Genomic DNA, 14,447 nt, shown 5'->3' with positions numbered 1-14,447 from the left:
GGTTAGGCACCACAGTGGGGGAGGTTAGGTACCATAGGGGGGAGGTTAGGCACCACTAAGGGAGGGTTCCAGTTAGGGGTTGGGGGAGAAGGGGAGGGTTAGTATACTTACCATGCCCAGTCAGGATCTTCAGAGTTTGTGATTGCAACATCAGTATTTAGTGAGATACTTACCAGCCGTCAGAATTTCATACACAAAGCTATAGAAAATAGTTGGCTAAATATTTATTATATGAAAGAAGAACTGTTTCAATAATTTAGGACTGTGTGTTATTGTTTTAAATAACATATTGGAGTATAGTTAGATTTTAATCTTATTTTTTTTCCATAGCTAATAGAGGAATTTGAACTAGTGAAAATGGATTTAAAAAATACAAGTCAATAAATAAAAAACATTTATACAAATACAATAACAAAATTATACAAAGAAAAACATGTAATGTATTGTTTAATTTGTCTTAAGCAAAGTATTTATTTTTTATTTGCGTCAATAAGAAATAATGTATATTTCATATATTTTAGCTTGTAAATGTTAAACTAAAATGTTATGTTGATTTGCTAAATTTATGTTGATTTGCTTTGTGAATAAAACATGGCTTGCATTATTTTTTTAACTTTAAATAAAAAATAATAAACATAAGTCTTTATTGTATTTTTATCAAGATATGTAATATAGACTTGCCATATAAAATTAAACATGCGTGTGTTTGTGTATACAAACACAAATGCAGGTCCGTTTATAGGGGCAGGCGACCCGTGCAATTGCATAGGGCGCTCCACTCCTACCCCTGCTGACAGGAACGCTGGCCTCTGAAGCTACTGGAGGCTAAAGAAGCATTTACTTCAGAGACAAGCAGCATTCCCAGTAGTGCACTGCAAGGGTGAAATCATTGTTACCCATGCGGTGCAGAGCCTACCCTGCACACCCGATGGATAAAGTTAGATCAAGACAGTGGCGCAAGGCAGTAGCCGCCTACGGAGGCTGGAGAAGACAAAGTGGTCAGGTAAGTAATACTAAGTAGGCTGGGGGCGTGGCATACGGGGCACTACTATATGTAAAAAATAACAACAGGGGACAATGCATAAGTGGCACTGAAAAAGGGTCAAATCTACAGGAAGCACCGCATAAGGGCCACAAATACAGGAGGCACTGCATAAGGGCCACAAATACAGGAGGTACTGCATAAGGGCCACAAATATAGGAGGCACTGCATAAGGGCCACAAATACAGGAGGCACTGCATAAGGGCCACAAATACAGGGGGTACTATTGCCTGAGAGCCAGTGGGGGTGCAGCCTGTGAGCTGAAGGGTTGGAATGGCAAGGAAGGGGGCTGGAGTGACACATGGAGGAGCTGAAGTGGTTCCGGATTTCAAAACGTTTCATTTAACTGCTGTTAAATTTTTTTGGCTGTGTTGGCTTCCACAATTGCAATATTGGACTCCGCCAGGGATATTTAAGGAAGGCACTGAGACACGCTATCAATGGTTAATGGAGTGCACCCTTATCTGTGTGTGTGTGTATATATATATATATATTAAAAATGCCCACAGCAGAAAAGCAGGCCTACTACATATTTGCTTCTAAAGCTAGAGGCAGGATTAAAGACAGACGTCTGTATTCAAAGGTCTGTCTAGATCTAGATGCCAGAACCCCGACGGATGGCTTCCAGAACGAAGGAAAAACTATAGTAGCTGTTAGCTATGCGGGGAGGGTTAGTTTTAGGCCCCCCATGAGGTTTAAGATTAGGCTAGGGGAAGGGGGGGATGATGTTTAGACATCCCCCTTGTAGGATTAGGATACGTATCCTGTATATACAGTATGTGATTACAGGAAGCGTGTTTATAAACTGATTAAAAAAAAAAAACAAATAAAAAAGGATATAGTTAGGTATGAAAATGGGATTTTGTTAGCATTCTCTATTTGGTTTCTCGGTATATTATCTATCTAACTTGCCCTCTAATAAGGGACAGGTATGGCCGTTGTAAACGGGATGGCTGGCTATTTTTAGATGGTGTATGAAGGTAGAACTCGCGCATTAGCCTGGGGTTAGCCATCTACATTGCCGTCTGTTACATGGCGGATATAGACAATTACGGGACTTAGTGAGACTCCTCTGACTGATGTGACTTCTTGTTTGGCTTTTGTCAGTATTGTGACAGTGAAGGGAGATTGTTTACTTGTCGGTATTGTGATCGGTATTGTCATAGTTATGGATGTTTATATGGAAATGGGCTTCAGACTGCACACCTTGAACATATATATATATATATTTATATATATATATAATTAGAGATACTACCTGTGGAGACCATTGATATATGCACAAAAAAAGAAGTACAGGTGCTCAACTCCAAATTAACTGATTGTATATAAATAAATACATTTTTGCAATGAAAAGAGATTTTTGGCATAATCTTGGCCAAGGTTATGGGCCTACCCACCGGGTCCCTAACATACTAGGATTCAAATCCAGAGCGCAGGACACCCCCAAACTGGCCCAGCCAAGCCACCCCAGGGCACCACGATAGTAAGAAAAGTGCAGTGTGAAAGAGATAGTTAAGAGCAGCCTAGGCTGCATATAAAGAATGAAAATAAAAAGTGAAGTACATATTTAATAAACAGTGAAGGGTTAAAATGTGTTAGAAAGGAAAAATGTGTTATAACCATTATACACCATTGTTGACCATGAGGCAGAAGTTAAGGGTGTAGATATGCATTGAGAAAGAATCCTCTTTTTAATGATAAAAAGATAAATTTGATTAAAAAAGACGTTTTATTCATTTTACAAAACAACTATTTCTGGTTTGATGGACAGTTCTATTTACAACTTAGGGGGACTGCTATGAGCATACATTTTGCACCATCTTATGCCAATTTATTTATGGGATGGTGGGAGGAGTCAACAATATGGGAAAATATAGATTTTTTTCACAATATAGTTTTATGGGTTAGATATATCGTTTATATATTCTTTATCTGGAACGGGACAGAGAACAACCTTCTTTTATTTTGTGACATTTTAAACAAAAACTCTCTTAATATTAATTTAGTTTTTAACAAGAATAAATGAGATACATTTTTTAGATTTATTTAATTTATAAAAGGAGATAAATTAAACACCAAAAATTACAGTTAACAAACTGACAGTAACGCCTACATATACACCACCAGTAATCATCACCCATGGTGGCTAAAAAATGTCCCAAAGGGCCAGATTCAGAGAATATGAAGAAATTGTACCTACGAAAATGTATTCCAAGCAGAAGAACTCAAAAAGTTCATTGTGAAAGGATATGATACAAAATCAATTGAAGAAAATATTGAAAAGATGAAGAAAATTCCCCAGAGAAATTTGCTGGAATACAGAAAACCACAATCGCAGAATAATCATCCAAGACTCCCTTTCGTGTCCCCTTTCAACAATCAGTATCGTTCAGTAGAACAGATTTTTAAAAGACATTGGCATATTTTAACTAGTGACCCCTTTTAAAAAATATTATTCCCCTCGTACCCGCTTTCACATAGAAAAGCGCAAAATATAAAAAATAAAATTGTGAATAACGCAATCCCAGAAAAAAGGAGCAATAGAATAAAATCCACTGGATTCCATCGATGTGGAGTGTGCAACCCATCGACATCAAAAAAGTAAGATGGAGACCTATTCATCAACAACCACAGGACAAGTTTTTAAAATACGGGATTTCATTACCTGTGAAAGCACTAATTGTATATACACATTATAGAATGCACTTGTAATCTCTAATATATTGGAAAAACAAAAAGGAATTTAAAAGATTCTTGGAGGGAACATCTGAGGAATATTAAGAGGGTACGAAAATCACACACTATCTAAACATTTTAAATTAAAACATGTATGTTCTACGTCAGGTATCAAACATTTAATAGGTATTAAAAAAGTTGAGGAAAACTGGAGAATAAAAAAATCAGATATCATTTTAGCCAAAACGGAATGAAACCATATATGAGCTAATGACCCTGGAACCTTTAGGGTTAAACAGCGATTTTGAGCTTAAATGGTTTTTATAAATTCATGAATTGTTTATCTTATTGGCTTATGTTTTTTTAAAAATATTTTTTACTCATATTTATTAGTATTTATGTAATCTTATGTAATTCTAGATGATTGTTCTTTATAGTAGATATGGAATTCACTAAGCAAAATGTTTTCTCCTTTTATATATCGTTTAAATATTTATTTTTAAATTGATGTTATTTAGTGTTTTTAAACTGCTAAGCCATGGTGATATGTCATTTCAACGTGGGAGGTTTTTATTATCTATCCCACTTCTTATAGAAAAGTGTAGTCTCTTAAGTACATCACATATCCTGTCTAAATCGATGGAAGGTCTTCCGCCCATACTGCCCAAGTGACTTGATGGCCGTGACGCCACACACATGCATGATACATTCCAGGCTTGTAGACATTACGAGCAGAACGATCCACGTGTTCACAACACGCTCGATGCCGATGATGCACTTCAGATTATGTATTTCCAGTGCGCCACCACGTGGTTGATGTGTTCCAACTGTTGGAATGCACTCAGCGGTAAGGATTCAATCGAGAATCACAGCCACTATTAGTTTCTCCTCCATTTATAGGAATGGAGAACGGGAGCTTTAGCACTTATTCCTTTCATGCCAAATTGGTGAATACTTGATTAGAATAAGGAGTTAGCTCCTCAAATCAAGAAATTTGGAGACCCGCACAACTATATAAAGGTTTGCTAGGGAACCACCACCTCACACCTTGATAAAGACCATACCGGTCAAAATGTATTACTAGAGGGGATTCAACCACTATAGGGAGGAGAGGAGAGTACCCGGGCTCACCATCTTTTATCTCAAAGTGTGCCTTTCCCAAAGGCCCAATCTGGTACGGGGGAACCCCATTTGGTGGTTTCTTTTCATTTTATTTGTATTGTACTATTGTTTCACTTTATTAAAATTAATTGGATTTTACACTATGTGGAACTCTTTCCCATTTTTTTGTGGTACCACATTGTTGAAGGTAAGCAATTGAAGTGATATATGAACAGGATAATAATTATCCAGATCACTACATCTCACACATACGGACGATGAACAATCACTTGCTCTATTTCTGATGTCGGACTGACACAAATGTTTTCTCTATTTTTATTGTTGGACTAACATTGTTGATAATATTGTATTTGTTATTATCCTAACAAGTAGGACTGCAGATCACTCACTGTTGTATTGTTGCCTAGCTATTTAAGCCAGGGGTGGGGAAACTTTTCTGCCGAGGGCTATTTTGATATATATAACATTATTTGTGAGCCTGGTGCAGGCCACGCCGTTTGTGTGATGTCACACAGGGACGGGGTCAGAATTGCTGGTGATTACAGCAATGCCCAGAGCATCCTGAGGTAGCTACGGGGAGTGTAAGGGCAGCAGTGTGACCATCTGAAGCATCCTAAGGACACTCCAGGCAGCACTGCTGCATAGATTCTGGCTGCAGGGCGCCATTCTAGGCACCATGCTAGCCAGATTAGGCTAGCAGTAAAAAGCTCTGAGGGCCAGACCAAATGACTCAGAGGGCCTTATACAGCCACTGGGCGTGAGGTTCCTCATCCCTGATTTAAGCGGTCGGTGTTTCTCCACTCAGTTATCTGCTGCACCCCATTGTTTAGGAGTGGGACCTTTACACACATACCACTTTTGAGGTATTATGGATGTTAGTAAAGTGAAGTGGGCAGCTATATGTAGTTATGGGCATCTGGTTATTGTACTGCGGTTACATTTTGTATGGGTTCATTACCATATTTCTGCAGTGGCTGGGTGCGTGAGCAAGCTTGCGTTGCTTGCTGAACCAGGCCCTATAACCACACTAGCTACTAGGGTAACAATTCCCACACTCGAGCATGTAACTGGTTTCTCACCACTATAAGTCCTCCGATGTGTAACAAGTGTTGGTTTCTGTATAAAAAATGCTTCCTAAACTAGGGATGGATATCAGAAACCGATGGTTACCAACCATCAATGTTCCTGATTCGATTGAAGTACTCTATCAAAGAGAGGGGTTTGAAGTGGTTGCCAGCTATCTGTTGCTGCCTCCCATGAACACGCGATGGGTGTATGAATTAAGCGGTGGAGTCTGCAGCTCAGCATCGGTGCCCATTGCAGTGCATGGTTATGATGCGATAATTAGTAGCTATCGTATCACATGATTTGATGTCAGAACCCTGGCAATTATTCGACAGCAAGCTTCCGATGTCCATCCCTATTCAGAACATGGAAATGGTTTCTCACCTGTGTGACTTCTCTGATGTGTAACAAGACTTGATTTCTGTGTAAAACATTTTCCACACTCAGAACATGGAAATGGTTTCTCACCTGTGTGACTTCTCTGGTGTGCAACAAGACTTGATTTCTGTGTAAAACATTTCCCACACTCAGAACATGGAAATGGCCTCTCACCTGTGTGACTTCTCACATGTATAACAAGATTTGATTTCTGTGTAAAACATTTCCCACACTCAGAACATGGAAATTGTTTCTCACTTGTGTGACTTCTCACATGTGTGACAAGAGCTGATTTATCTGTAAAACATTTCCCACACTCAGAACATGGAAATGGTTTTTCACCTGTGTGACTTCTATGATGTCTAACAAGATCTGATTTCCGTGTAAAACATTTCCCACACTCAGAACATGAAAATGGTTTTGCACCTGTGTGACTTCTCTGATGTGTAATTAGATGTGATTTCTTTGTAAACCATTTCCCACACTCAGAACATGGAAATGGTTTCTCACCTGTGTGACTTCTCTGATGTGAAATAAGATTTGATTTCCTTGTCAAACATTTCCCACATTCAGAACATGAAAATGGTTTCTCACCTGTGTGACTTCTCTGATGTTTAACAAGATTTGATTTCTTTGTAAAACAATTCCCACACTCAGAACATAGAAATAGTTTCTCACCTGTGTGACTTCTCTGATGTGAAATAAGATTTGATTTCCTTGTAAAACATTTCCCACACTCAGAACATGGAAATCGTTTCTCACCTGTGTGACTTCTCTCATGTACAACAAGATGTGATTTTGTTGTAAAACATTTCCCACATTCAGAACATGGAAATGGTTTCTCACCTGTGTGACTTCTCTCATGTATAACAAGATATGATTTATCTGTAAAACATTTCTCACACTCAGGACATGTTAAAAGATTCTCACCTGTGTGACTTCTCTGATGTGTAACTAGCTTTGTTTTCTGTGTAAAACATTTCCCACACTCAGAGCATGGAAATGGTTTCTCACCTGTGTGACTTCTCTCATGTCTAACAAGATGTGATTTCCGTGTAAAACATTTCCCACACTCAGAACACGGAAATAGTTTCTCACCTGTATAACTTATCTGATGTTTAACAAGAGCTGATTTGGGCGTAAAACATTTTCCACAATCAGAAGTGACTGTATCATTGCTATGATATGTACTATGTGCAACAATATGTGAGTTACCAGAAGTACATTCCTCAAGAATAGAGGGATCAGATGGTATATCTGCACTAAGAAGTGGTGGATGAATATTTAGGGTTATGTAATTCTCTTCCGGAGATCCGTGTGTGGGGTTATCTTCTAATTTAAAATCTGGAGACAAAACGAGATGTCCCTCCGAGGTCTTCCTTGTATTCTCTCCACCTGGTAGAAATAAATAGTTATCCAAGTATCCCACAGCAAAGGCATCATTAATTAATATTATTCTCACCCCTATTCCCATAGGTTTGTGCTTAGTACAACATCATGCGGAATACTTTGGGCTTCTACCGATCACACTCATAATATAGAAGAAACAAACCTTACTAAATGGAGCAGACCCCTAGGACTCTAGGTTCTTTTTAATATCCCAGGAGCCGGCCAGCCCTAGATAATGCCCAATGGGGAACTTTCACTCGGTTCCCAAGTTCTAGGCAAAGGGTGATAGATCTATCCCTCACTGAGGCTGTCATTTCTTTTGACACAAAAGAAAAGGCAGAAAAAATTCCTTGGTGGTAATAAAAAACATGTACAAAATACTAATACAGTAAGGATGTAATATATCCTATATATAAATTGAATAGAAAATTATATATTAGTGTATAGGGAAAAAAGTAGCGGCTAGTTCCAATGAGGAGTAGTGATAGTCCTACAAAAAGTGAAAACAAAAGAAAAAAACTGTGCTAATAAAGATAAATATACGAACTCTGCGAGGCCAGCCCTCTGTGTGGTTTCAATCTTGCTGTGGTGCCCTCCTAGAGTGTCTGCCCACTCAATATACAGATTCAGAGGTATCGGCGGCACTCATCCAGACTTGTAATAAGTATAAAGTATGTCCTTTATTTCCAACATTTCGGAGGAAGTAACTCCGTCTTCAAGATGGATGTACTCCTTCCAAAACATTGGAAATAAAGGACGTATTCTATACTTATTACAAGTCTGGATGAGTGCCGCCTATACCTCCGAATCTGTATATATAAATATATATATATCTAACTTTATCTGTCTAGTTATATAGCTCTACCTATTGTAACTAGATTGGGGTAGGAGGTCCCACTCCTGGGGTAGTTGCAACCTCCAAACACACAGCAGTTATGAAACAGCACACAAGTACAGGGTTTTCCTGCAAGCTAGCCTTAGCTAGTTTTTATTGTGCAGTATAAAATGGAAAATATAAAAATAAATCCTAGCACTAAACAGAATCCCTCTCCCAAAGTGGTAGGGCCTACTTCCCTCACCACAAGCATAGGCACAGTATTTAAAAGTAGTACAAGAGCCAAACCCTGACACAGCTTATATGAGCCTTTCACAGCTGCAGGCACTAATTAGCCTGTTCTCAAGTTGAAGGTCAGAAAAACCCAAAACTCTCATCAAGCATAAACAGACATTTCCTGAGGGTTTAAAATACATAAGTCAGAAACCTTGGAGAAATATATTTGCCATTTAGCACTTTACCAGTGCTTCTATCACACTATATATACAGTATATCTATTTTACAAGTCGTCCTGAGTGCTGCCGTAGATGCTATATATTTATTCCTCTCCTGACTGGGAAAGGTAATTGGAGGGCACGGGGCGCAGTACTGGAGGCAAGCGTGGGTGTGCCGGCATTACCGAGTATCATACATATGGTAGGGCAGTGAGAAATCAGGAAGCACCAATTTTGTTTGCAAATGAATAATATCAATGTAATAAGAAAATACAAAGATAGAAAATATATATGAAAAAAAAATTATTCAAGACTATAAGAACTTCTAGCTCATATAAGCCCCATGAAATACAATAAAAAGCATAGATGCTGGTATCATTGCATCATCTACATAGATAAAATTGTGAATAGGTATAGTATATAGACAATCTGTTTTTCATCTGGAATGGGTCCTGCGACCGGATGGCCGCAGCCTCCACTCCCAAACACAGATTACTGGACCTTAAGGTATCAGGGATCCCCACTTACCATCAGTGACCACTTGTCACTGACTCCAACCACTGCGCAGTGGGCGGGTATATAGCTGCCACCTCCGAACTCCCACCATCGTCGTTTGGAACAGCTTTTCCTTATGTACACTCAGCCTCCTATCTCCGGCACCTGGAACCACTTCTGCTGTGTATGCGTTAGCTAGTTGCGGCCACACCCCCTGATTGGTGTCGGCTGATTCCTCCTCATCCCTCACAAAGGACCAGGCTCTGCACGGTAGCTGGCAAAGGGCTTGAGCTTTGGAGACGCTTGGCTCAATCCAGAACAGCTGAAGAACAGAATAGCGCTTTTTGCAATTCTGTTGGTCGCAAGATTCAGATGCAGTTGTACGGCAAATATGTTTATTGCTCACAGACTTGAAAAAGATCTTCCCTTTAGCTTTACGGGGGTACAGTATACATAAATGATACAGAAGTCTTGATATTACAAAGATATACAAGGTTGGACATTTTTACCAGGTACGCAGTCTTCTTTTATGCCACTCCAATACACATTACCACAGGGGTTAAGTCCGGCCTGTGGTTTCCAACCAATCACCTTAAGTGCATGTCCTGTGCATGTGCTGGCCACATGCACATTTAACATTGTCCCCTATGGACAAGGGGGAGCCTACCTGGTGTTTTAGTCACCACCCAGGAGTTGGCTCGTCTAGGGCCGGGGGAGGTTTCCCTCCAAAACCGACTTACAGGAATCTGCTAAGGGACCAAGCCTGCCACCCCTGCCTGAATCTGAGCTCCAGAGGTGGACAAGCAGGGTCCCTAGGCATGGTTTCCTGGCCATGGAGGGGAAGCTCTTTTGGAGCTCGCTGAGAACAATTATCTGGCTGCATTACCCAGCTTCCTACGCACATCCTCATACCACTTCCAGGCATGAGGCTGTATAGGTGGAACGTTTATTGCTCTGGAAGGGGCTGGAGGATCCAGCAGCCCACTGAGAACTCTGGAATCCCTGGCCATCCAGGGAAATCAAAGGTAAGTGCAATTTTCCTTAAATAATACATTTAAAATCATACATTAAATATATACCATTAAAATAAGTGTTTACATTGTACACACATGCACGCTGTGCCTGTTCCCCCCATCAGGCTCTACTCACTGCAGCCCTGCAGCTTGGGTTCTGTGAGCTCAGCTCAGTGCTGCACACACACTTTAAAGACATTTTGATTAAAACCCATGTATTTTTGTATACTCTGGGCTAAGCGCTGGGCTTTCCTAGCCCGGCACACTTGCAGACTGAGCTCAGGGCTGGGGCTCTCCCAGCACCGGGGGTTACCAGAAGCTTGCTTGCCTGGTCCCCCAGCGCTACCACCGCCACTGCTTAGTCGCAGCCTGTGGAGCTCCCGGGGCTGGTGGCACTGCTGACTCCTGGGAGAGCGCACCGGTCTCCAGTAGCTGGCACAGTGCCCCCCTCTGCCACGCTGGGAGCTGGCTTCTCCGTACTGGGGTATCGGAAGCTAGTGCTCCTGACCCCCAGCACACAGCTGCCGCAGTCCTCCCCTTTGTGCGGCACAATGAGGGTTAACTGCCATCCACGCTGTGCTGTGGAGCTAGGGCGCCGGGAGTAGGCCTCCGGCCCCCAGCATCAGCACACAGTGCCCCCTGGTACCGTGCACCAGTGGTTAACCAGCTCCATGGAGGGAGCCGGCTAGCCTGGTCCCCCCTGCATGTGGTGCTTAGCCCTGCAGTCTGGGACACTAGTCCCGGCTGCAGCGGCTTCCTGCTGCCCTGGAGCATGGAACACTCAATGGCTCCTTACAACCTGCCCCCCCCCCCCCGATGCCGTGCACCGAGGGGTTAACACTGCCGTGGCTGTCAAAGGAGGTCCAGGCAGTGGAAGACTATATAAATACATTTTAATACATACCCGGCACTTAGCGCCATTAATACATTTAAATACAGAGTGCCTAGCACCTATTGTAACATTTAAAAATGGCGCCGCAGCACAGGGGTTTAACCCCTTCAGTGCCACGGCCACCTTGGGAAGAAAACCAGGATCAGTTCAAAGGATGGCCCTCTCCTGATAAAAGATCAGAAATGGGGAACGACAGGCAGGTGCCCCCAAATCCGATACCTAAGTGCCCCCAAATCTGATATTGCGGGCAGATGTGATAGCCAAAAGAGTATTCACAGTGAGCCATTTGATGTCTACTGATTCCAGGGATTCAAATGGAGACCCCTGAAGTGCGAGAACCACTGATAAATCCCACGGAGCCACTGGAGGGTTAAAGGGAGGATAAATATGGAGGACACCCTGAAGGAAGATGTGAACATCCGGCAGTGGAGCAATTCTGTGCAGTAACCAGATGGACAAAGCAGAGACATGCACTTTCAGAGAGGCCAGGCGGAGTCCAAGATCTAGTCCACCTTGAAGGAAGCTAGAAGCCCGAAAAACCTCAGGGTCATAGCTTCTGGTAGCATACCACTGGAAGTATGTATGCCACACCCGGTGGAAGCAGTCTTACATGCTCAGAGCATGGCCTGAACCACAAATCTAGAAAACCCTTTAGACCTCATGAGAGATGACTCAAGAGATACGCCGTCAAAGACAGATGAGCCAGGTCTGGATGCAGACAGGGACCCAGAGACAACAGATCCAGGTGTAGAGGAAGTGGCAATGGAGCGTCTATGGAGAGACTCCAAAGGTCAGAGTACCAGTGAGATCTGGGCCAAGCGGGAGATACCAGCAGAACCGTTCCCCCATCCTTCTTGATTTTTCGAAGGACCCGAGGAAGGAGGGAGACTGGAGGGAAGAGGTACGCCAGGTAGATGACTGACAAGGTGTCTACAAAAGCTGCTTCGGGGTCTCTTGGCCTGGACCCGTACACCGGAGTTTTGTAATTGTGTCATGAGGCCCACCTCTGGTAGGCCCCATTTCGTGTCATGTCGTGACAGCTGAAAAAATCTGCTTACCAATTTAGGATCCCCAGTATGAAGACCAGAGAAATAGCCGGGAGGTGACGTTTGGCCCATGTGAGGATGCATGTCACTACTGTCATTGCCGACCGACTACGAGTGCCTCCCTGGTGATTGAGGTAGGTCGCCATTGTGGCGTTGTTGCACTATACTTGTACTGGCCTGTCCCGGAGAATGTCTTGAGCCAAAGTGAAGGCTCTGTAGATGGCACAGAGTTCCAGGATGTTGATTGGGAGGACCCTCTCTGTGGGAGTCCAATGTCCCTGGAAAGACAGCTGGTCTGTCACTGCCCCCCTCCCGCGGAGACTTGCATCCATGGTGAGGAGCACGCAATCTGGGATCCGGAATGGATGGCCCCTGTTCAAGTGGGACATCTGTAACCACCAGGAGAGGGACAGGCGAACCTCCGGAGAGAACCATGGTCTGGGATCTGATCAGATGAGGCAGTCCATTCCACCTGAATAGGATCAGGTGTTGTAGGTGCCTGGAGTGGAACTGCGCGAACTCCACCATGTCGAAGGTGGATACCATGGATCCCAAGGTCTGCATTGTTGAGTAAATTGACACTTCTTGACTGTGGAGTAACCTGCGCACTCGGTGCTGCAGACCGGAGATTTTGTCTGCTGTCAGGAAGATTCTCTGACCCTGAGAAGCTAAGAAGGCTGCCAGATGTACCATACTTTGAGAAGGGGTCAGGGAAGACTTTTCCCAGTTGATCAGCCAGCCGTGCATTTGTGGAAAGGCAATGGTTACCTGAGGTTGGCGGTAAAGGACCTCTGGAGAGCTTGCTGATAGCAAGAGATCGTCTAAGTATGGGAACAGCCTTGGTAGTCACAATCTTGTCCAATTCTGGGCCAAACAGGATCTCCCTAGGGTAGGGCAAAGACTCCAAAGCATTTTCAGAGTCCAAGTCTGTCTTGCATGACCAAAGCCAAATGATACGGCGGGCTACCACCAAAGTGGCAGATGCCTTAAAAGCTAGGAGACCAGTATTCAAAGCCGCTTCTCCTAAATAAGAGGATGCATCCCTAATGTGCGAGATGTGTGACAGCTGTTACCGAGAAGCATCAGTAGAAAATGTGTCTTCTAGGGCCTCAGCCCAGCTCTCAATGGCTTTTGCAACCCAGGACATAGATATGGCAGAACGAGTAATAACTCCTGTAAGAGAGTATACAGACGTCAAGCAAGCTTCAATCCTTCTGTCGTCTCCTTCAAGGAGGTTGCTGTATGGATAGGTAAGGTAACGTTCATAACCAAGTGTTTCACGTAGGAACTACAGCTAGGGGAACTTTCCATTTAGCGCATTCAGTAGCTGGAATAGAGTAAAAAGAAATCAAGCGTTTAGGCAGCTGAAACTTTTTATTTGGCGTATTCCATGCTTCACTCATTAGATGAGAAAGCTGATCAGAGTGAGGAGACTCCAGCATAACCACCTTCTGTCGCTTAAATATTTTGCCTTAGGAGTGGGCTCTGGATCTTCTATTTAAATAATTGATTTTATAGCTCTCACTAATGCAGGTTATTCAATTTATACGTAGGCCCCTCCTCCCCCGAGGGGGAGTCAGAGTGAGAGAGGTCTGCATCTGCTGCCTACCCAGATGGTAACTCAGAATCTGATAGCTGGGTGGACTGGGAAGATAGCACAGCATGCTTTGTAGCTTTACTGGCTAAGCGCCTCTCCTTTTGCATGTGTTGAAAAGCCGCCAAACTCTGCACTGAGGTAGAAAGTCTACCCAGGGAGTTGCAGGGAGTACCTGATGAGGCAATCCCCTAGGGGGAGCAACCACAGGGACCGCTAGGCGATCCGCAATCTTTGCCAACACCTGTGAAAAGGAAGCCCAGGGGGGGTTCCGTATAACAAGATGCACAAAGACCATCTTCAAGTGAATCCTCTGGGGATAAACCTACCAAACAGGACTTACAGGAAGCCAGGGTAGGAGCTGTAGCCTGCTTATTACTCTTGCCTTTGCTAGACATAGCTGCAAGGATAGTATAGCACACAATATGGCACAGTGCAGTGAGCAACACAGATATATGCACAA

At 42.9% G+C, this 14,447-nt stretch overlaps 1 protein-coding gene across 1 annotated transcript in view; it reads right to left on the bottom strand.

The window, feature by feature from the left end:
* Positions 1–2,358: 2,358 nt before the first annotated feature.
* Positions 2,359–14,447, bottom strand: part of LOC148502492 (uncharacterized) — a 244,045-nt gene continuing 231,956 nt past the window's right edge. Inside the window, exons 14-16 of the mRNA XM_088449766.1 lie at positions 7,217–7,384; positions 6,965–7,132; positions 2,359–6,628 (exon numbers count right to left, since the gene is read on the bottom strand). Coding sequence (XP_088305892.1) covers positions 6,264–6,628; positions 6,965–7,132; positions 7,217–7,384 — 701 coding nt within the window. The 3' untranslated portion in view covers positions 2,359–6,263. The remainder of the gene's footprint in view (positions 6,629–6,964; positions 7,133–7,216; positions 7,385–14,447) is intronic.

Source organism: Taudactylus pleione, unplaced genomic scaffold, assembly GCF_031769625.1.
Source record: "Taudactylus pleione unplaced genomic scaffold, aTauple2 ptg000495l, whole genome shotgun sequence".
NCBI lineage: Eukaryota > Metazoa > Chordata > Amphibia > Anura > Myobatrachidae > Taudactylus > Taudactylus pleione.
Note: the sequence above shows the minus strand (reverse complement) of the source record. Positions and strands in the feature narration are given on the sequence as shown.